General features: G+C 39.9%; 1 protein-coding gene across 2 annotated transcripts; it reads left to right on the top strand.

Annotated features, from left to right (window-relative positions):
- Nucleotides 1–1319: 1319 nt before the first annotated feature.
- On the top strand, nt 1320–23186 carry SLC25A24 (solute carrier family 25 member 24). 2 transcript variants are annotated; one of them, XM_040610563.1, is made up of 11 exons: nt 1320–1622; nt 12439–12565; nt 13087–13174; nt 13651–13762; nt 16414–16572; nt 16891–17043; nt 18163–18270; nt 18554–18721; nt 19866–20016; nt 20697–20889; nt 21236–23186. In XM_040610563.1, the coding sequence occupies exons 1-10, from the start codon at nt 1437–1439 to the stop codon at nt 20873–20875; spliced, it is 1431 nt and encodes a 476-aa protein (XP_040466497.1). In that variant the 5' UTR covers nt 1320–1436; the 3' UTR covers nt 20876–20889; nt 21236–23186. The 2 variants fall into 2 exon arrangements, with proteins under 2 accessions (XP_040466497.1, XP_040466496.1); XM_040610562.1 differs by having other exon boundaries at nt 1321–1622; nt 20697–23186.
- The last annotated feature ends 1025 nt before the right edge of the window (nt 23187–24211 follow it).

Raw genomic sequence — 24211 nt, forward strand, 5'->3', positions numbered from 1 at the left:
CTAGGCTGGCAGAATTCTGGGGTGTATTAACAGAAGCATGGCCAGCAGACGGAGAGAAGTGTTTATCCCCTTCTACTCTGCACAAGCTAGATTGTATTTAGACACTCTAGTCCAGTTCTGGGCTCCCCAATAACTGAGACATGGATAACCTGGAGAGTTCAGCAGAGGACCACCAAGATGCCTAGGGGCTGGAGCACTTGCTCTGTGAGGAGAGGCTGAGGAAACTGAGCTTGCTCAGCAGGGAGAAAAGAAAGCTTTGTGGAGATGTAAAAGGAGGCCTCCACCTTCCTGGTACCCACAGAGAGTTCATAAAGAAAACAGGGTCAGGGCCGTTGTAGTGGGGCATGGTGGGACAGTAAGAGACACCAGGCACAAACTGAAATGAGAACTCTGAGTGGACCACAAGGGAAAAGATTCCTCCCTGTGAGGACAGCCAGGCGGTAGAGCAGGCTGTCTGGGGACGTTGTCTGGTCTCCATCCTTGGAGGCTTCAGGACTGAATAAAGACTTGAGTAACCAGGTCTGAGTTCATGGCTGAGCTTGCTTGGAGCAGAACCTTGGACTACAGACTCCCTGAGGTGCCTTCCCACCTTATTCTGAGATCCCACTTATTCTGACATTCAATGAACCTTCAACATAATCTGGTAGTCTTTATGTATGCACGTCATAGTAGTGTCAGGCCCCTTTTTCAAACACCAATTGGTCTATCGTCAGACAATGAAGCGTATTAGCTTTGTCAATTACTTTTTGAGCAAGGCTGCTAAGCTCCTGCTATAAGGCTGAAATGCGCTTTCCGTGGTTGTATATTGAATGAATATGCACCAGGAAAGCACGACTCAATTCAGTGGTTCGTGTTTTTACTGCAGCGCTGTCACAGACAGCCTATTTGCTGACATTTTCGATCCATTTGTTCTTATACCAGCTGTGTCCTTTTCAATTTACTCAACTGATTTATTTATGAAGCAATTAAGAAGCTAAAAAATATTTCCTCTTCCAGTCTTTGTTCAGTTAGGCCAAGGGCTGCCCCTAGACAAGGGGCTTTTCACACAGCTTCAACCCAGACCTCAACCGCTGGTGACTAGAATGAGCCAAAGTGTCCAAATTAGGTCTTTTGCAGCGTTGTCGGTATTTCTGTACTTGTACTGGAAACGTTTAGCTGGATACAACCGTTGCGCGGCAGGGAGAGGCGACCGAGCCCGAGGGGCTGCGGCCCGCCCTTTTCCCTCAGCACTGCTTTCCCGCCCCAGCGGCCAGGAGGCGGAGGGAGGGCGGGGCGTGCCCCAGGGCCCTCCTCCCCCCCCCGCCGCTGAGGCCGGGCCGGCTCCTCCCCGAGCAGCTGCGGGCGTTGGCAGCGGCACGGGCGGCGCCTCCCGTCCGCGCCCAGCCCGCGGGAGCCGGGGGGCGAGCGTCCCGCTACCCGTACTGCACGGCTCCGCCATGTTCCAGCTCCTGCGAGGCCTCGCGTTGCCGGCAGCCGCCTGCGACGGGAGCAGGGATGGCGACTCCCGCTACGCTAACCTCTTCAGGAAGCTGGACCTCAACGAAGATGGGAGAGTGGACATCGCCGAGCTCCAGACGGGCCTCCGGGCCATGGGCATCCCCCTGGGAAAAGAGGCGGAGGAGGTAAGAGCGGGCTGGGGGCGCGGCGGCGGCCCTTCCCCGGTCTTCAGCGGTTTCGCGCCGGTGCCGTCTCCCGGAGGAGCAACCGGTGGCGAGGGGTGCCCCCCCGGCGGCCGTGGGGAGGGCGAGGCGCGGCCTGACCGCCCCAGCGCGCCGCTCGGCTCGTGAGGGACGGGGCGCTGCCCGGCCGCGGCTCGCCCGGACGGCCTCGCAGCTGGGGCGGCGTGTCGGGGCTGCGCCGGAGCCGGGAGCCGCTGCTGGGCGAAGCTTCCTCGGGCCTGCCTGCCTTCGTCCCTCCCGGGGCGCCGTGCCCGCTCCAGGGGCCGCGCTGTACGGGCACGCCGCGGGCGGGCGGCTGGGGGGTCCCAAGGGCGAGCGGTGCTGGCGGCGGTGCTGCTGCTGGCTGCGCACCGCCGGGCTTATCCATCGCGCGTCCACTTTTGACTTCCTTTGACTCAGTGTTGCATGATTTCGCATAGCGTATTCCTCCTGCAGCATGATAAAGGATGGTAATTTACAACTTCTGGCTGTCACAACACCTTTGTGTAAACTAGGTCAGGGTACGTTAAGGTTTGCTTTGGGCAGCAGGTAAGTAAATCAGTGTAACGGTAGTTTGTGGTGTCAGAGCTAGTTATTGAAGCTAGGTCTCCACAGACACACAGACATGGAAATGAATCTTCTTGGTGTGGGCTGTGTCAGATAAAGAGGCCCTTCTGTTTAAAAATGCACACCTGTAACAGCGGCCATCAAACGATGAAGCAGGCAGCATAGTCTCTTTGTGCTGTGGATTCTGCAGTGGTTGGGTTGGACTATTACATTCCTTTATCCCCTGTTATCAATGTTGTGACCTCACAAGTCAGTAAAACTTGAGTCATCAAGCATTCCAGTGCAATGCTGAGTTACACTAGCAAATCTGACCTGCACCCAAAAGAGAAACTTCTCCTTCCTAGCTGTTTTCAGCAATCCCCAGGGATCAGAATATAAAATTATTTAATTTTATATTATATAATAGTTTATAAGCTCTATATAAATATAAGCTCAAATCTGTAGACATAAGTATTTGTGTGGTAAGGTGAATCTGCACTGAAAAAAGCACTCATAGGTTTGGTTAGGCACAACAGGTACAGCTGAGGTCTGTGCTAGACCTATAACCGTAACAGTCCTATTCTTTGTTTCCAGTATAAATGGTTGGATGGCATTCCGCTGCTGTGCCTGTACTAGCCATTGCATACTTTCTGAAAGAGGTTCAGGAAAGTGAACTTAAATTTTGACTGCAGTGTTAAGACAGGCAATAATTCAGTGACCTTGTAGTAATTGTGGAACACTGCTGGTTCTTTCCCGTGGACTCATTATTTGGTGTCTATTTTACCTCTGTCTCATATACTTAAGGGAGAAGTATCTGGTAGGCCTTTTGAGTTGAGTGATGCTTATGTGAGAGTATGAATGTAAGCACACTTTCACTTCAGTCCTGCTTCTGGTCAAAATCATCTTTACAATAAATACATTTTGTGTTCTCAGTTTTTGGTGTATAAAGGAGGGACAGTTTGCCCTGTTTGCTTGTCCGGGAAAGTTGTTAGTATTAAGAACATGCTAGTTACAAACTTCAGTCACACGTTATATACACATTGTTGAAAACCCGTTGTACCAGTTTGACTGTAACAGTTGGGGGGTTTTACTTACACTGGATGACAGGGGAACAGGTGACCAGTTCATTTTCTGGTGGTTAACGAGGGTGATCTTCCCATATAATTCACTGACAGCCCTTAGACACAAGTAGTGCGCCTCTTAGGTTTTGAGCAACGTGGAATTGAAGTTCCAAGCTCTTTCTTGAGATTGATGTGATGCCTTTCATTAATAGTGCACATCTGAGTATCTATGAAATTCTTCTCAGTTGCTACAGGATAAACTGGAAGTGAAACCTGTGAAATCAATAGAGATAAGCTAGCCTTACCTGGATGTAAGGGAGAACAGGAACTAGCTGCCTTAGCTGCCTAAGAAACACAGAGTAAACAAAATAAGCCATGAGTCATGTTGCATGTTTGAGAGGGGTGGAAGAATTGTTGGAGTGCACTGAAACTTCTAGGTGCTCTCTATTTTAAAGTTAGTGGTGGGCACAGTTTGAACTAGAAACTAGATTGGTTATATATAACTGTTAATAACTAGACTTCTTATAATAAGAGAGCTTCAGTAAGATTTGTCTTTACCTAGCTCATCTGCTTCCTGTACTTTCTTCCAGCTTGAGGCTGCCTTCTCCCACTTCAAGCTCTAAAGTGATGTTGAATTCAATAAAATGTCTTTTTACTGTCTGGTTACAAGGTATTTCATTAATGAAGTCAGATATTGAATCATGATCCTTGTGTTTGGTGAGGCAGGAGTAGTCTTATAATTACTGTTAACTAATGAGATCAAGTATTACACGATGTGGCAGTGTTAGCTGCTGAACTGCTCAGCCCTGCCAACATAGTGGTACCGTGGGGTGGGCAGATCTTGGGATATCCTAAAGCGGAGTAAACTTTGGTGCCTCATGACTGGGCTGGGATCCCAGGCCTTGTGCTGTTGTTATGTTCTAGGTCCAGGTCTGGGTTAGGTTTCCAGAAATACTCTTGTAGGGATGAAATCTACGTACGTGGTAGTGTTGGTCACTGTACTTCTGGGGGGCACAGCTGCTTGCTGGCTAACTCCTGGTAAGGGACCATGTGAGTGTTACTGTGTTTTGCTGCAAAGTCAGTTGACTCCTCCTCAGTCCTCATCTTCAACAGTATAAATTAGTATATGTTCTACTAATATTACTTTCCTTTTTTTTTTCCTTGAAATGGAATTCCACTCTAGAAGGAACATGCATGCCTTTAAAAGACGCGAAGCTGCTATTTATTTGAGTAATAGACTACTCGTATGCTCTTTTTATTTCACCTTTCTCATAAGTTATTTTTGCGGTTTAATGTATGATGAGACACTCATTTTAGGTGAAGTAATTGTAGATATGAGAATTGATGTGAAACCATGTAAGCTTTGGAGGTAGGTTGCATGTCCCTCTAAGGAAGACTCTTTTTTTCCTCATGGCAAGACATCACAGCACACTGTGACAGAAGCTCCTGACTTTGTGTTCTACTTGACCTGCCTTCTCTCAGTATCTGACAGACAAAAGTAAACCACTGGAAAATCCAAAATGTGTGCTGCTTGGAGGCTGCCAGGATAACTCCTGTTTTATATTGTAGTATATTCCTCGCCAGGAATGGGTGAGTTTGCAAAGCTTTACAGGACATTCCTGACATAATACGTCAACACCTGTGAAGAAGGAATTCAGTGTGGTGGCAATATCAAATGGCACTTTATGAGCGACACTAACAGTTATTGTATAGTCACTTTGATTGTCAGAACTGTCCAGTAGAGACACAAAATAGATGCTGGGATCAGATCAAATGATCTCATCCTGTGTCTTCAGATTGCTGTGAGTCTCTTAGGCGGGAGTACCATAAATGGTGAGAGTGGTTATATGAAGTACTATTTTTGTTCACCCTTTTCTTCTGTTGCAATCAATCCTTAGAGTAAACCTGTAGGAGGCAAACTCTGCATTTCAAGCTTTGGTGTGGGGTAGGAACAGCCAAGCACGCAAATTCAGGTACTATTTATACAGTGAGTCCTGGAGCTAGGAGTAGAAATATGTTATTGAAATAGATAACTACATTCTGGAAATGGTGTAGTGATCTTATTTGGACTGACTCTCTGTCAGGTTTTGATATAAGTCTTTGGCTGTGTTAAGGCTCCTTTAGATAAAGAAACAATGTGATGAGACACCTCTGTGTGGTGGAAAAAGGGCCTAATGAGACTAAATTCTGAGCAATCAGAATACAGTCTGTTTAGAGTTATTGACTGTGTTTATGAAAATTTTAGTCCAACAAAGTCTAAAAATACTCAGAACACTTGAAGTGTGTTGCTGTATTGAAACCAAAGAAAATTCAGAATTCTGTCAGACAAGGCAGGCCCCTGTGCTGTGTTACAGGGCTGTGTCTCTCTGGGTGAGAACAGGGTCAGGTGTGTGTTTCCTTTTGTGCTTTTCTCTGGCCCCTAGAAACTACAGCTAGATAGTGCTTCAGAGCTTGAACTTACCGTAGCTGTTCTTAGTCACTTGTTTAGTGACTGAGCTAAATATGTCCTTGACTGTTTCTCTACTGTTTTAATAAGATGTTTGCACTTTTCTTAATTTTGGTAATTTCCCTTACGTGGAAGGCTAGTATACCAAGTTAACTGAACCCTCTTCATTATGTTGTGGCTTGGCCAGAAACATACAAAAAGTATTTTAGCAACTTCTTAGAAGAAACATGGGCATTTTCAATCACACAGTGCCTACTCTTAGAAATCATTATACGTAATATCCAAATTCACAGTCCTATAAACTTCGGCACTTTCATGTCTGTATGTCATTCTTTGTGACATTAAGCTTTCTCTCACCTTAATAGTATGCCAAAAACTGGTACTGTAGATCTAGAGTAGACAATCATCTTCAGGTTATTTTTTTACTAAAACAGATGTCACCTCATGTGATTGTGGAAGACTGGAACCACTTAGTTCCTTTAAGATTTGCTTTTCAGGTCATAATAGTGTTACAGTTATGTCTTATTATGGGGACTCAATTGTGAAATACCACAAACATCTTCAGTAATATATCTGACTTCAGTTGTAAGCAAACGTTTCTTGCTTATTTCATTTCAATGTGTACAACTTCAGAAGCTTTTAACTGGTATGTGCTGTAGTCTCCGAGTCTCCATATGAAAGCAAGATGAATGTAAGTTTGTTTTCATAACACTTTAAACATCCAAGGAAATAAAATGGATTTTTTTAATACTGACTTGATAGCTTTTTTTCCTGAACAGTGACAGGGCACAGTGAATGAATAATTCTTCCTCTTGTTGTTGCAAAGTGCAAGAATGCCAGGCACTAAATATGGGCACCTCCGCCTCTGGAAGATCTTTTAACTGCATGTTGAAATACTTTGCCAAATCCCTGTCTTGAGGCAGCAGTGTGTCCCAGGTAAACAAACAAGGTAAACTGGTAAATCTTTTAAGGTGACTGTAAGGTGAGGATGCCTCTAGCAGAGTAGTCTTATTTAATGGAAAAAGTCAGTCTACCAAGTATGTTCAAAGTCAAAAATACTGGTGTTAACTTGCAAGGAATGATGAATGAAGGTACAAAGGATAGTTTGTATCTCCCATTTGTGCTGTTTCAGATTCTTTGAATCTAATTCATAGCTGTGAGTTGAGAGAGTTTATCCCAGTTCTGAGGGAGCGGCTTTTGCAAGGCATATTGGAGAGCGTACGCACGACTTGCATCTCTTCCTTTTTAGGCTCATTTTATAGAGATTCTGTTACCTGAAATGGACTAGCGAGAAGATCGCTGCGAGTGCTTTTCTGTTGCAGGGAAGAGTGGTGCTCAGGACAAAGAACAGGAAGGGGAAGCTTTGCAGTTGACAGCAACATCTTTGCTACTGCCAAGGGTGCAAGTCTGCTGTACTGGATTGGGTGACTCTTAATGTCTGTCCATCTGGAAGGTTTAAAGAGCCTGCTTGGGTACTGTTTACGTGTTGATAGTATCCTCTGGGAGGGAAGTGAGTAAATAGGAATGCAGCATTTGAACAAGTTGGGAGATCTTTGGAGGCAGTGCATATTATTTTTTTGCTCAACATGCAGTGTTGTGTTGGATTTCTGGAGGTAAAGTGGCAGTCTAGCTCGCTGATGTGTTATGTGGACTCACTGGTTGGGATCTAATGCCATGTAGATATATCCTCAGGCCCTTTCCCTTTATGCTGGCTTTATCTCCCAACTGATGCTGTTTGACAAGACTGACTTTAATCTTCACCACTGATTTCAGGGCTATCGTTGTATGTCATAAATTTGTGTAGTCTTGGCAGGTATGGGTAGGAAAAGGACAACATTAGGTTTTAGTTTTGTAGTGTATGTACCCAGTAAAGAGAGAAGAGTTGTGTATACTTGAGCTGTAACTGAATTTGGCTTCCAATAAGATTACAGTCTAATAACTTAAAATCGTAGAATGCAGAGCTGGGTGAATGGCTAGCACTAATTATTTTGGAGGTGAAGGGGAAAAGGATAGAAAAAGGGGAGAAGAGAAGAAAGAAATACCATGATTTGTTTTATATGTAGTGCCTCTGGTTTTAAAAGAAAATGTGAAATTTGTGAATGTCTGGGGACAGAATGCTGTTCTTACTGTCGTGCTGGTGTTTTCTCTGTGCAAGATTTGTAACTGTGCCCTATGGAACTCTAGTCATAGATTGCAGAGTAAGGAATTGCTAATTGTACCAATTACGTATCTTTGGGTGCTGTTTTTTCACTTGTGTCTTGTAGATAGCATGATATGAAGCTAGAAACACCCAGTAACTTCTTGATGGATCACTTCCTTTTAAATATTCTTTGCATTACATTAATAAGCCGAAATAACAAGCTAGTGAATAAATTATTGATAATAATTTGCACTGAGCAGACCCACCTTTCACATACAATTCAGTTTTGTAACCAGAATGTGAAGGCTTACGCACAATACACTTTAGTTTTTATATTACTTAGTATCATTATTTGTGTGAATTTAAAAGAAAAGTCTACATAAAAGCATTAAGATTTCTACTGTCTCACAGTCTCTGTCTTTACATTGTAGCTATGAATGTACTGAAGTTCATAACTTTGGCACAGAGTAATCTAATAATTCATCAGGCCACTTAGAGCATCATGATTTTTAGGTGTGTATAAAGCTTGTCTATAACTCTTCTGATTTTTTTTTTTTGGTTTCTTTTGAACAGACCTGCTGGCTTCAGTTTCCACACCAAATACAGAGGTCTTCTGGAAGAGCAGGAATTCAACACTGCAAAATGCTTTATATAATTCAGAAATTTAAAAATAAAATTCTTCAGTGTTTCAGTCTACTTGTGGCCTTTCACATTGGTGTTGCCTTGCTGTGCAGGACTTTGAAAGCAGCTGTATTAACAAAATACCCAGCAGAAAAAAAACCAGAAGTAGCAGAATTTGGAAAAAAAAAAAAAAGGTTAAAAAGGCAGTGTCATGACCAAACAGGTCAGCACAGGAACATTGTAGTCAGTATGTCTGAAAGCTGATGGCATTAAAAGGAAAGATCATCTAAACTGTCTTCCTGTATCTATCAGTAATTAGCAATTCTTTGTGTTCACCATTTCATTTTATCTAGTGAATTATCTTTATTGCTTGGGGTTAAAGTTTTTAGACAATGAGAACAAAAATGGCACGCCTTGAAAATAAACATTTTCCTCTTGGGGCTGGGCCTACATAAAGGTGAGGTGATCCCACAGTAAGTCAGTAACAAGAAATAGCAGGTTTTACGTGGCAGGCACACTGAACATTGTTTCCCAGGACTTCCAAGCGAGGACTGGCATCTAGGTTGGTTCCTGCTCTATTGTTGTAAGCATGCCTATTTGAAAATGCATCTGGTTCTCCTCCATCAGCGAAGTTGGTGAACCAGGAAGTAGCACAGTGACAAGTGGTTGTAACTGTGCAAAAATTGGTGGTATATTAAATGCAGAACAACAGAGTTGGATTCCTTGTTGAACTGAAGTGAGAGTGATTGAATGTTGGAACAGGTTGCCTGGGGAGGTTGTGGAATCTCCATCCTTGGAGATATCCAAGGCTCAGTTGGGTGTGATCCTGCACAACCGGATCTAATCAGACATGCTGTGAGCTGGGGTTGTGCTCAATGGCCTCCAGAGGTTCCTTCCAACATGATTTATTATTTGATGCTGTGAATGGGCTGTTTGTACCTGGGACTTACTGTGCCAGACTGCCCAGAGAATCAAGTGCGTGTCTTCCTGCTGGCTATGTCCATGGAGTATATAACCTCCCACAAGGGAGTTTCTACCCTCCAAGTGGAAGGCAAGCTCCTTTCAGCATTCCTGTTTGTTCTACAAACTTGCAAATTACTTGGGTTTACTCTGAAACTTTAACACCCGCGTAATTATACATTTCATAGACAGCAAGAAGCTTTTGTTTGTATGAACTTTTAGATCTGTAATGTGAGGAAAAAATGCATGTGCCTGCTGAGGCAAAGCATACGTTTTTGTTCCGTGACGCTGCTGTCCTGCTGCACTGAGAGTGGCAGAGGCTGGCTTGAAGTCTAGAAAATAACTGTAAAAACAAAAGCAGGGAATGGAGAGTATGTTTGTGCTTACCCTTTTCTAGTTGTTGCAAATGAGCAAAATCTGCTCATTTGGTGGACGAAATGAACAGTGCCCTCCTTCACAGACACACTAATTTCCAGCTCGCTAAACCTCCTAGGAATTTCCGTTTTCTCTGGCTCACATCATCCTCAGCCATGGAGGTTTTGTAATTAGAATGTAGTTGAAATTTTGCCATGTCAGTAAGCCAGAACAACACTTGCTTTGTTCTACATTTTTCTTTCTGTAGTTCAGGTAACAGTAGGGAATAGTAACAATTTGTCTTGATCAGAATTCACTCAAAGGGTGTGTATGACTGCCACATAAATTACCTCTTGGATATTTATATTACCCGATGCTCTGATCCTGCTGTATGAGGTGCCATGCATGGAGTACAAGATGGGTTGAGATTGCCATGTCTTTGAGGAGTAGACGTTTACAACTAGACTAATTTTTAATGGTGCCTTTTGGTTTGGGTTTTTCTTGTTTGGTTTTTGTTGTTGTTGGGTTTGTTCATTGGTAGTTTTTTTTAATGATTAGTCTATTAGCCTTCTTAATTTCTTGTCAGAAGGTCATGGTTAGGAATGCATCCATAAACTTCAATAAATGTAAACTATTTTTTTTTGTAATGGGAAATTCTGAACAGCCCTAACCATATTGGCAAGGGCATGAAACTGAATTGATGAGTATATTTTTATTGAAAGATTATTAATAGAAATGACAATCAAGCTGGACTCATGAGTATACTAAGAACAGTATTTTTCAAAGCTGATACCAAGCACCTCTATCTGAGTATGCGGTAACTTGATTTTATTGTGCATAACTTGCTGTATCATGAGAGTTGGATAATTTGCTTCTTATTTCGCTGTGGTGTACCACATCATATTCGTCCCTTCCATTGAGAAAGCTATGATAATCTTAACAGATTTTTGGGTTTTGATGTTAAACATTAAAGTACATTTCTTTTAGTAGAGAGATCGGAGGGGTAAAGGAGGCAACATAAATGTATTCAGTTGTCTTCATTTTTTTTTTTTCAGACACCTGCAACAAATACACCAGAGTTTTCAACTTCCTTTATGTTTAGTTTCTGTAGGTTAGAATTTGTTGGACTTTGGTCTTCTGAGGACTTCTACAAATTATAGTGGAGTAAACAAAATGATTAAACCCAGATTTTGCAGATTAGAACAGCAGTGCAAATCTTGTTGAGAGTTATTTTATTCAGAAACTAGAGTTGCGCAAGGCGGTCTGCAAAATGGAAGATATTTGGAAGAATTTTTGGCACATGCTTTACGTGTGCCCTGAAGTGGCTCTGGGACTTAGGGCAAATTAATGGAGAGAGTGTGCTGTCAGGTTGGTCTCCTGTCCGTCTGTACAGGGTGCTGCCCTGTAGGATTTCACACATTGAGGGGGGAACACAGAGACTGATGCCCGAAGGAAAAGATGAGCATAATTCCCTTTAAATCTTGTGTTCTAGAGCAGGGTTTTGGGGTGGGTTTCCCTGGCCGCATCCTGCAGAGGAAGACCAGTGCTGTGGAAGGCGCCTGTGGCCGAGTGCTGTGGGCGCTGCCTCCCCTCGCCCCTGCTGCGCCCTGCAGCCCTCCCTGCGTGGAGCAGCCCTTGCTGTGGCATAAAGCCCAAGCTAATAAATCCTGCAGAGCTTGTTTAGCCTGTGCTTTGCTCTTCTAGGGGCTTTGCCTTTGAAGACAGGCCTCAGCAGTTACAGGCTGATTCTTGGTGGGGCTGCCGTCGTTTCCCTTTTTTAAACAGCATGTTTTCACACACAAAGATAGTTAAGTATTCTGGCCCTTTGTTGATGGAGAAGTGTATGCCTAGGCTCTATTTCAGACTTGTTGCCTGCAGTGCTGGCGATTGTATACCATGCATTCATCTCGTAGTTAATTTTGCAGGTAGATGTTTCTTATCTGCAGGATAGTTACTAGGAAAAGTGCAAAAATGGAAGCTAACTTCTGCTTCTATATTGGAAGCTAACAAGTCTGTTGCTGGTTGTTTTAAATTTTTGTCAGGGATTCAGTTTGAAGCAGAAAGCTCTGCCTTCTCAAACCCTGGAGGGTAGAAGTGCTGGTCAGGCAAGGTCTCTGTATTTTTTTGGTCAGCAGTTAGATAGTTAATTGATATTTGTATTATTATCTTTATAATTAATAGAACACTGGATTAAAGAGGATAGTTAAGATAGTACTTGTTTAATTTTACTGACATACTGAAAAATTTCATGTATAACCAGTAAAGTCACAAGCTTTAAGTTGTTCTCTTTCATGATTTTGTCTTGTCCCCCACCTCCTTCACAAATACTTGATATCTGTAGCTGTAATTTGCCAGTGCTGGTAAGAAATCTTAAAATCTTTGAATAGGAAAGTTATGTAAATAATAAATAATGCTTTCTTATATCTAATTTGCTGCCAGGTGTTTTCTCTCTTTATGAAAATACTGAGAATATGTTAAATTCTGAAAACAAATACAGCTCTGAAGTGTATGCTTAGATGCTTTCCTCGCCTGACTCCCAAAGTGACCAATATGATGCTTTTCTTAAAGCCAGGGCTGTGCTGTGCAGTGCTGCTGTTGCTTTGTGATTTGCTGTAATTTGGAAAAGTCAAATGTTGAATTTTTCCTCAACAGAAAATTTTTAAAGCTGGAGACACTAACCAGGATGGACAGCTAGATTTTGAAGAATTTATGCGGTATCTTAAAGATCATGAGAAAAAGATGAAGCTGGCATTTAAGAGCCTGGACAAAAACAATGATGGTATGCCTTGACTTATTTTATTTGTTCAAACATGGTTCGAAGAAACTGCATTAAAATTTATCTTCCTTTATATTCTTTGTCCAAATTGGAGACAAATAGTTCTGAATATGGAGCTCTTGTTTCTTTTCCTTAATAGGTTCATAATTACAGTTTACTATAGATTGAAGTAATAAATTATTATAGTCTTGTTTTCCTTTTTATTATTTTCCAGGTCTGTTGATCTGGGGCTCTTCGTTCCCCAGATGAAGAAGCTGTAAGGAAGTTTCAAAGTATCTATTAAAGATAAAACAGTTTTTAGCTCACTGAATGTTTGCATCCCATTTGGTTGCGTGATTTTAATGTACTTATCTTCACTCAGTCCTTATAGTAGACAATCAAGCTGTATTGTCTGTGTTTAAATTGATTTTAAATTATCTTTGCTGTTATGTAGGTGTTACAATGGTACTTTGTGAGCTCCAAGGTGCTAAGTATATTAAGCTCCATGTTTTAAATATGTATCATCTTTCTTTTAATGTCTGAAGGAAAAATTGAAGCATCAGAAGTTGTCCAGTCCCTCAAGATATTGGGTATAAGCATTTCAGAAAAACAGGCAGAAAAGATCCTGCAAAGGTCAGAAATCATAATTTCTGAAAGTTTTTTAAGCTGCTTTGTAATGTTTATTATTATATTTTTATAATTCAGAAAACAGGGTAAACGCGATTATAAATTTGAAAGGTGTTGGTTCCTTCAGTGGTGCCTTTCTAAGGATTCTCACATATTCAATCTGTTCTTGGGTGATAGTGTCTAATCACTATCTTAGCATCTGATTCTGGGAGGAGAATGTTACCTCATTTCCCTGTAAATGTTGTTCATAGAATGAAGCATTATATTATGTTTTTAAACGGAATATGCCGGATGCCCTTGGATAAGAAAAACATAGTATTGAAAGGCCATGGCAGATTCAGCCTTGAAGTCTCCACGTGCAATTTAGTCAGTTGTCACTGATGTGATGGTGAATATTATTTAAAAAAAAAACAAGCAACAAAACAACAAAAACCTATCCCTGCTACTGTTTCCTTATATAGTTTTGTTCCATTTCTTTTCAGTATTGATGCTGATGGGACAATGACAGTTGACTGGAATGAGTGGAGAGATCATTTTATGTTTAACCCAGCTACGGACATTGAGGAAATAATTAGATATTGGAAACATTCCACTGTAAGTTCAACTTTTCTTTTAACTTAGGGCAGCTTTTAAGCTCATCTCTGCTGTGTTAATTTGTGATATTAAGTATGACAGCTTCACAGTTGTTACATTTCAAGCATACGTGTATTTAAAATTGTTTGGGTTTCCTTTTCACTTCACACTCCCCCATTTACAAGCATGATAGTGTTGCGTGAGTTTCTTCTGAGCAAAGAACTTCATCTAAACTTTGCCAATAATTATCAGTAATTCTTAGGAAGCAGTCCTTTTCTTCCTTTGAAGATGTTCCACAGAAAGATAAATACAATATTAAATATTTTTCTTTTCAAATTTCAGTAAATGCTTACGTTCAGTGCTTTTGATGTGTTGAAACAAATTATTGAAGCATTTTAAGTTTATGTTGAAATTTGTTCAGTATTTGTGTTTATATAGTAACTATTATTGTCATAAAATCACTGCTGTCATTAGCGATGATTTTCTGTGCATGCGTTCTCATACTTTTTTGTGCTTTAGAATTTCATTTAAGAATGACAGAATATACAGCAATAGGCTATTCACTGTGTAGATAAATTATTTTAGTTATTATTGAATGGAGTTCTTGCCAGCTCAGTGACTGACTTTTAAGATTAAATAATAAGGTAGTGTATACCAATAGTAATCCTCTTTGCTGAATATCCTTCCTGTAGGTTATAGGAGCAATCCATAAAGTTAGGTAAAGACAGATTTCTTTGAACATAGGGAGGCCATTTATGTCTTTGGGCATTAGTCAGCATTTCCATGATAAAAAACAGTTTATGAAATCTGAAAGCTTTGAGTGTTCCGCACTGTACAACTTCAGTTCAGAAATGCTTGCCAAAAGGGACGTAGCTCCCTGTTTGCTGAAGGAAACACTTAGAGTACTGCTATGATATCAAATAGTCCCGGTCCCAGATTACTTATGGAAGAAAACCCCTTTCTTTGCTTTATTAAAGTGCTTCATATTACTATCGTTAAACATAAGATATTTTTATTTTTTTTAATTATGGAATGTCATTATTACTCCCAAGAAATAATTTTAGAAGTCTCTTGTGATCTTTCAGTGTTGCAGTCAGCTGATGACCCAGTTATCACAGCAAGCGAAATCCAGCTATACGGCTGCACAGCTGGTGTTTCAGATAAGAGCAGATGTGAGACATCACATGCCTGGCTAGCATTGACAGCTCTTTTAATTTTGTTTTTATTGTAAAATTTTAATTGCTGTCAGACTCTTCCAAGCAGATAGCTGCATTGGCATGGAATTACTATGAGTTGATAGCTATGGCCTTTCTGTTATAAACGCCCTCAAATTAACCTTTTTTTTGCAGTTGTGTCTAGGGCTCAGTAGACACAAGGTTTAAACCCTGGTAGATATGCATAATATCTCTTAAGAACACTGAATTTATATTTTGAGAATTCTGGGGTTTTTTTATGATTTCATAAAAAATGACTGCTGACACCTTAATTGGAAACCATAAACGTCAGAAAGATGGAAGGATTTTCCAATCAATCTGTTCTATGTTCAATATCCAGAATAGTTGGTGCTTAGCCTGTTTTGTCCAGTGGCTATATCCATAATCTGTGTCCTCCTGTTCCTGGTTCCAAATGACCAAGACAGTATTCTGCCTACTTAACAGATAGGAAACACATTGTAAGTTAGAGCCGTAGTGTCTACAATTAAAATCAACAGTAATTAAAAAGAGTTCATCAGTTAACACACTTTCTGGTCAGTACTTACCAGTCATTAAAACATTCTTGCTTCTTTATAGGTTTAATTTATGCATAATATTGGTTTTGCATTATTTACAGTGTATTTGTTCTCATATATTTTGGTTATAAATTACATGAAGAGCAGAGACCATGTGTAAGTGGTATGTGAGATTTCATTGTCTTGTGTCTTGGACAGCTTTATCACTAAAGCCTACAGTCATGGTCGTCTTTGATCAAATTGAATAGTACATGCACCTCAATGAAATTTCAAACTTTTATAGCTGAAGAGTCGTCAGTATGTCTTTCAGTATAGCTGATGATAAGAGAATGTATAAAGCATTAGTCAAACTTGTCATTTTTTAAGATAATACACAGCAGTTAAAACAAGTAGAATATTCCAATCTATCACAATCTTATCAGCTATAAAAATGCTACTTTAAAATGTTGGGGCAGGAAGGGGATATCTCACATATGTGTGAATGAATTACCATGAGAGAGAAATCTCTTTTTAGCATCCTTAGGAGATTACCAAACTAATCCCAGAACGCTGTCTGGTGAAAGGTTAGCTGCAACATATAAGCATTTAAGCTTTAGTGCTGACTGTAAAGGTCTACTGATCATGACAGAATGTCTTTGTTTGGGCCATACTCAAGGCGGAAATTTGTCATAATCTTTAATGATGATGGTGCAGTCTTTGAAATGGTGGGTTTGTGGTATTATTATTCAATATCTATGTAGAAGTCATTAAAAGTTGCTATTCAATGAATAGAAATAGCAATCCATAGCATGTTAATTATAGAATGTAAATTAGAGATTTTTTTTATTTTTAATGAGCATTTTGTTTACATATTCTCAGGTTAATTTGTAATTAGAACTGTTGATAAAATTTAGATGATGGAATGAGATAGTTATTTGCACATCTTCACTTTGGATTTTAATAGGTGTTGGATATAGGAGATAGTTTGACTGTTCCAGATGAGTTCACGGAGGAAGAGAAAAAGACTGGACAGTGGTGGAAACAGCTGTTGGCAGGAGGAGTGGCTGGTGCTGTGTCTCGAACAGGTACAGCACCATTAGATCGCCTTAAAGTGATGATGCAGGTAGGTGCAGTGTTCAAGAACCTTTTAGTTTCCCATGTATCACTTGAGTTTTTAGAGAGCTGTTACAGAAAACTGGTGGCCAAATAAAATATCTAGATTTTGGAGGTCTAGTTATGTTTAGACAACTTCCATATTTTGTGTTCATAAAAATTGTCTTTTCCATAGTCATATTGGAAAAAGTGTAAACAAAATATTGTAATACTTGTGCCACTAAAATTTTTTTTCAGTACTGGATGTATTTTTGTCGATTTATATATTTAAGCAATTTTACAGTCTGATCAGAGCACTGTTCTTTACTGTGACTTTGGGTTTTTTTAGGTTCACGGTTCAAAATCAAACAAAATGAATATAGCCAGTGGTTTTAAGCAAATGTTGAAAGAAGGTGGTGTCCGATCCCTCTGGAGGGGAAATGGTGTAAATGTTGTGAAAATAGCTCCTGAAACAGCTATTAAGTTCTGGGCTTATGAACAGGTAGGAATGAAAGTAATGGTAAATAAAGTACTATATCACTCTCACTGTTCATTATTTACACTGTTGTTATATAGGAGTTCTTACCATGGGTGAGCATTTTGTCATAGTAATTTAGTTGCTTTCAGATTGGAAATAGTCTATTCTGTTAATAGAGTACTTGGTATTATAAGCAGAGTAAGTCTGGAGGAAAGTTTAAAGCATATGGCAGCCTGCATAGCTTCATGTGGAGTAGTGCATTAATATCTAATCTGTTGCTTTGAACTGACAAGAACCGAAAAACTTTGCATGTTTTTTGCTGAACTTTTACAGGATTCTTTTTAAGTCAAATATCATGGTGCTATGTAAGATGCCCTCATCCTGGATTTCAGAGTTATATTTACCTCTGAATCAGCTTTAAGCATCATGTTAAGGACTAATCCTGCTCTGTAAAATGAACTCTCGTTCTGGTGTAGTTGAATGATCTTTATTCTTCCTCTGTGGGGCTTTCTAGTGCCTCAGGTAAGACTTAATGAACGTACTGCACACCTCTGTACAACTATGAAATAAAAGCAACAAAAATTCAAGTAAACTTTTGGATATTGCAAGACTGAATGGCAGATTTCGATGCCACAGAGTAACCTTGAGCACATTATTCCTTACTCTTGCTCTGCCTTTTGGGAGCTGATGGCCCATTCTTGCATGATGGTGTCTGTCTTTAATGACATGGTCTGTACAGCTCTCTAACTGTCTCTGTGAACATGCTAGTTGATCTTTCTTTCTTTGATTGGCGAACTGAATCTGCAAGGGATTCAGGTTGGCCCCTCTGTCTGGGGGCCATGGTATGGGGTACCCTTGTGTTGGCTGTTTGTAGAATACCTGACAGTACTGATGTACCGGGTGGCTGAGGTGTTTAATGCAAAGAATTTTTGCAGGCTGGAGTATTTATTGCATTCTTGAGAATCTGTGTCCATAGAGTTGCAGTGAGTGTACTGCTAAATTTTTTAGGTTAGTAAATGTAACTGTAAATACATGAAATAGTGAGTACAGCTTGAAAAGACATTTTGTACTGTATTCCTGCCTCTTGTAGTAACTCTTTCCCTACTAAAAAGCATGTGATACTTATCTGTTTTAACTATACAGTATAAGAAGATACTCACTAAGGATGATGGAAAGTTAGGCACTGTCGAAAGATTTGTGTCTGGTTCTTTGGCTGGAGCAACAGCACAAACTTCTATTTATCCCATGGAGGTAAGTAACAGAGAATCTGCTTCCACTGGAGACTGCCAAATGTCTGGTTCGTTTCTAAAGTTAAACCCATTTTGCTCTTGAAAGTGTTGTAGGAATTCCTCTATATTCTTACATCCCAATTTATTACTTTATATTGCTAACAACAGTGGTCATCACAAAGGAAATTTAAAGTGGAAAAATGCAAAGCAGTTCCAAAGGAATAAGCAGAGAGTTACTGTGTTTTCCCTTGTTTATAAAATACATTAATACGTATGTAACTAAGGCTACTATTTTTTCCCTTTAGGTTTTAAAGACCAGATTGGCTGTGGGTAAAACAGGCCAATATTCTGGGATGTTTGACTGTGCTAAGAAGATCTTAAAAAGAGAAGGTGTAAAGGCCTTCTACAAAGGCTATATTCCTAATATTTTAGGTATAATACCTTATGCTGGCATTGACCTTGCAGTTTATGAGGTGAGTTTAGATCACTGAATGCGTGTGGCTTTCATGAATTAATTTACACAAAGGGTAGGTATTCTTTAGAGTACTGTATCGTTAGTTAGATTTGTAATGTGTTTGTAGTATTATGGTTGCCATCAATTTAGAATAGACAAATGAGAAATTCCACTAACCTTACTAGACTTTTTTTTTTTTTTTCTTGGTTTGCCCCTTGCCCCTCCTGGGGGAGTACCTGTACTGATGGGCCCTTACATGCAACAGCACCAAACAAGAAATCTCATACAGCAGGATTATATAGAACTTGGCGATACAGTGTGCTTGCATACTTAACTAACCCTGTTGGACTGGAATGTATGTGTTTTATAGCAAATATAGGTCTTAAAAACCTGGTATGATACTCATATTAAGTTACTTACCCTGCATTTATGATACTTAATCCATTTTTTTTTGCCATTTTCTCTGATTTATGATTTGATTGTAGTAACCTCAATTCCTTGTGTGTCTGTGCATGTCACCAGAATTCTTTGTGGCTGACATATAGTTGTTCTGAGCAGTCTGAAACACTGCTGTCTTTCCTTTCAAGACGAACTGGTACCTCTTACACCCATCAACAACTGAAATATTTTACCTATCTTAGGTGCTGTGTGTTCAAAGTGTGTTTAGTAGCCCAGATGCACAAAATCATTTTTTTTCTAGTCTAGACAAATCTTTTTTTGACACTGCAGTGCTGATCAGCAGAATTGCTTGAGCAAATGTTTTCAAAGCAGTATGGGTGTTCTTTTCTACAGTTTGCATCCTTGCTTCTGCATGGGGTGATATGCACAGCTGTGCGAGGCTTTGTTGCACCCTGTGGGGTGCTGAGTTGTGTTTCCCTCCTCCTCCCCGCAAAGTGTTAACAAGTCTAGAACATAGGCACTGTTCCTGCTGCTGGATCTTTTAAGGATTTCTCCTCTAGGCACTAACTGCTGTAGTCTAGTTCAAGTCCTTACCTGTGTGCCAAGGTGTTTACCTCTGCACTTCAAAAGTAAACATGCAGGACTGGCATAGTGAGGTCGGTGCTTTGCTGGATTGAGCCCATAAGATTTGTTATGAATGAAGATGTATTTACTTTCTTGAACGCAGATCTCTTGTCTTATCATTTAATTTTGTGTCTTGGCAGCTCTTAAAGAGTACATGGCTAGAACACTATGCATCAAGCTCTGCTAACCCAGGTGTTTTTGTATTGTTGGGATGTGGTACTGTTTCCAGTACATGTGGGCAGTTAGCCAGTTACCCTCTTGCTCTTATCCGAACACGCATGCAGGCTCAAGGTGAGTCCTGTTGTACTGAAAATGTTTCTGTGTGGTCACATCAAAATTGTATCATTTGGGATAGCTGTAGCAGAGACATGGGAGTTAAAAAAAACCCAACTTGAAAAACCAAGAACTTATCTGGAAAATCCTTCTTAACGTTGGTCCCGTTTTCCTATTACTCCCAACATTGTTCTTTATCATACTCATTTCAAATGTAACATTTCAGATGCTAGTGCTCTGTGTGATCTGAGAGCCACATTCCATACAAGACTACCAGGCATAGAGTACCTGTCATAGTCTGGGAACACTTCTAAAATTTAGAATGTTTCCTAAATTTTAGAGGTAAAATGAAAAAGGCTTGCATCATCCTGTGAAGGTAGATGGCAATTTTTGCTCTAGAGGACATTTCGTAAAGACAATTTCACAGCTGAGATTTTTGCTTGATAGGTTTGTGCAGAGTCTTAAGGATAGGAGCCTAGGTTCCAAAGGAATGTAGTTGGATAAATCTTTTCAGTGGGATTTAGACACATGGATATCTCCCAAATGTCTGAATTTAAAGAGATCTCCTTTCTGTGAGGACTCGTTTTAATCAATGGCCCTAGAGATGATAGCAGGCTTACCACCCAGGTGTTTGATACTTGCTTGAGAATTTTAATGTTACTAGAACTGTTGTATAACGCATTATCATTTTCTTCTAGCCTCAGTGGAAGGAGGTCCACAGCTAAACATGGTCGGTCTCTTTCAAAGAATTATTGCTTCAGAGGGAATCAGAGGACTTTATAGGGGCATAGCCCCTAATTTTATGAAAGTGCTTCCAGCTGTCAGCATCAGCTATGTTGTATATGAAAAAATGAAGCAGAATTTGGGAATAGCGTGAAATGAAGGAAAAAGGTGAGATGCTTCTAATGTTGGAAACACCAAACAAAAATGATTTCTCAAGTAATCTGTTCTCCCAATTAGAGATGGATCTTTGTGGAGAGATGCTGCAGCTTCTATTTTTGCCCTGAAATGGGAAGAAACTTTCTTAAATTCTAGTTCACGATTTCTAAACAGATACCTATATTGCACTTTAAAATGTCACTGAGTTTAAAAAAAAAAAAAAAAAGATCAAGAAACTGTCTTTAAATCAGCAATATGTTTATATTTTCAGGAAATCATGCATATTTTACTCATTGGCTTCTTTTTGTTTTTGTATTTGTCTTCTCTAAATGTGTATTTGGCTTGGATCAAACCAAAGGTAGGATAAGTTTATATTGCCTTGATAACGAATATATAAAAGTGACTTTTTGTTTTGTCACGCTGCCTATACTCAAGCAATTCACAGGCAACATTTTGCATGCCTAGAAGTAAGCACTTAATGTTGTTATTTTTGAAGACTTAATGTTACATTTGTAAGAAATAGGATTTTAGATACAGACATGGATGGAATAACACATGAAAATGTAGCCCATCGCTTTCATCTTCAGGCTAATTTTTTTGTTATTTTAAGTGTAAGAGCCTGCGAAACTGCTGTTCTGTGGTATCAGAATACCTCAAACAAATTTACATGGTATTTTTGTAATACAATCAGTGATTTTTTTCATAACTTGCTTGACTAGACCTGCTTTTCGCTACACTTTTAAATGTTAGCATCATTAACTGTGACCAGCTTTGGGTTACAGCTGCATGTTTTACAGGATCATAATACACAGAAGCAGAAGAAGCTTGGTTACTGGATCCATTCCATACAAGTGCAAGTTGCCATGTAAAAATGGGGTGGAGGATCCGGTATTAAGCTGATAGTGATTGTAATACAGCCAATAGCGGAGCTCAGCATAGCTGTCTTGTGGAGCAAAACACTTCTCACTTTGGACTCTCCATTCTTTCCCTTACTCAGAGGGCTACAGTCCACTATGTTCTTTTAGCCAATGGAGGACTGCATTATTATGTAAAAGTTTTACATGTTTGTCATGTGAGATGAATCCTCTTTCCCTCAGTCTTCTGTGCACACTGGCTGTGTATGTGAAATTCAGATAGTAAAATACTGAAGCATTTTGTCCAGGTGACCAAACGGGACTGCTGATCTCAGGTGCCCATTAGATTGACGTTAAGAAGCAAGCAAAGCATGCACACAGAACTTGTTAGTGCTTGAGAAACAGCTCTTTCTCAAAAAACAAAGCAGCACTTCCTCAATGCAGAAAGTTAGGTATTTCCATGTACAGGTACTTGCAAAGTGACTTCTTTTTGGGGGCTGTGGCATGTGTGTGCGCCACATTTCAGTTGCCTTCAGGCCTGAACACGGAAATGGAGTAACAATTATTGCCGAACTCATTTGTTATGCTTTTTCTGCTTTCTGCAATGTGTGGTGTTTTAATCTTTGTAAATTTGGGATTATCCTTACCTTGACCTTCTAAAAGCAGCTGCTCTTAGGCCACTTCCTGAAATTGGGTTACTGAAGGAAGAATTTTGTTCCTATAAGGTTATTAAGGGTCTTTCCCCACCCTCTGTTAAGCAAACATGAATAGCTGTCTGAACCTCACTGTTCCACATACTATTCAGGCCATATTTTTCAAACAGCAATCAGATGTAAATCTTGTGTTCAGTGCTTCCGTGGCTGGTGTTTATTCTCCATAAACTGATATATAACAACTCCATAACATTTGTATTAGAAAATGTTGTTTTAATAGACTTCAGAAAATGGCAGCTTTAGCTGTGTCTTTTGGCCTTCCCTTTAGGGAAACCTTGGACATCGCACCTTAAAAAAACCAAACAACTCCCCCCCCACCCCCCAAAAAGTCGTTCTATCCATATCATTGATATGTACAATGCCTTTCTGATCTGAATGTTTCTTGGCTTTTACCAAGATTCTTGTATCTTTGTGGGATTTGTGAGATCAGTTCCCAATCATTTTGTTTGACTGTGACCAACGAACAAATGTGAGTGTGTGTGTGTGATGCAGAGATGACTTCAGCAGTGTCTGTCTTGTAGACTTGCTCCATTTTGTTTATAGTGTACAAGTGCCATTGTGAGTATTGAAAATGATGGTAATAATGTTTTCAAAGGTTGAAAAGATGGGGTCTTTCAAATTTAATTTTTCATTATGTGCCTTTATGATGACTGTTCAGTTGTGTATTCTTTGTCTCTTAAAACTATGTTTACCTTCTTAGCTCTATAAAACTGCCAGTTTCTAATAAATCTTTGTTTCCTTATCTGGCTGAGTGTACTGATGTTTTTTTCATGGCCTGACAGACAGATAACACTTCTATGTATAATATTCAATGTAAAAACTAAAGGTAAGTTATCTAAAAAACTAGTGTATGCTTTTCTATTTGATATTTAAAAGCCTAGTTTGAGATGAGTCGATTGTCATTCTGTTTAAAACTTTAGCTGCCTCATCACTTAATTGAAGATCACATAATGTTTAACATTTTTGTTTGTTCATTGAACAGTATTACACCATGATTTGCTTCTGTGTATGCTGTGTGACAGAACTCTTAATAATCAGGACAAACATGCCTGTATATAGTGTTTATCTTGCTTTGATGTTAATCTTACTTTTAGTCAAAAAATCAATATAAAATCCATTCAAGATAATCGACTTAATTTACTCTGCATGTGTAGCATGGCTGTCCTGCTAAAACCGTGCTCAGTAGTCAGCCTTGACAACTCCTTGGGAGTTTTTCACACCAATACTTCAGATGTTAAAGATAATTGTAACAAATGAGAGTGGCTTTTCTTGTCTCAGATTCCTGCAGAAACAGTTCTTGTAACGTAAGATTTAGAAGTTTCCCGTTAAATAACAGACGAGGTAGATGCTCTGTGTGTGATTCCTGACTAAATGAACCATCTGAAATTCCACGTTACGCGAGGCAAGGATGTTTTTAACTGGAAGTACTCTGCAGTTGGAAAGGCTGAGCTGTGAATGATCTCTCTCACAGTGACCAAGTGGTAAGGTGTGCTCTCAAAGATGTCCAAATGGTCATGTCCTGTTGTCCCCGTCCTGTGTCCTGTGTGTCCCATCCCCACCCCACCCCTGCCCTGCAAAAAGAAAATCTGAAGTGTTACACAATGTAGCACAGATATTTAAAATACTGCTTTCAAGTTAGCCTGTTGGAAAACTGAATTCAACAGTCTTTTATCAGAGACTGGTCCTGATAAGATGCTTTTTTGATGTATAGGAGTTTTTACACGGGCAGCGCATATGGCTTTTGAAACAGTTCAGGTCTGCAATGCA

This window comes from Falco naumanni, chromosome 11, assembly GCF_017639655.2.
Source record: "Falco naumanni isolate bFalNau1 chromosome 11, bFalNau1.pat, whole genome shotgun sequence".
Lineage (NCBI taxonomy): Eukaryota > Metazoa > Chordata > Aves > Falconiformes > Falconidae > Falco > Falco naumanni.

Excerpts from the sequence above, each read along its gene's own strand:
- SLC25A24 (XM_040610563.1), top strand. The coding sequence starts at position 1,437 with ATGTTCCAGCTCCTGCGAGGCCTCGCGTTGCCGGCAGCCGCCTGCGAC. Across the intron at positions 12,566-13,086 it reads CCTGGACAAAAACAATGATG|GAAAAATTGAAGCATCAGAA; the intron begins GTATGCCTTGAC and ends TAATGTCTGAAG. Across the intron at positions 18,271-18,553 it reads CTTCTATTTATCCCATGGAG|GTTTTAAAGACCAGATTGGC; the intron begins GTAAGTAACAGA and ends TTTTCCCTTTAG.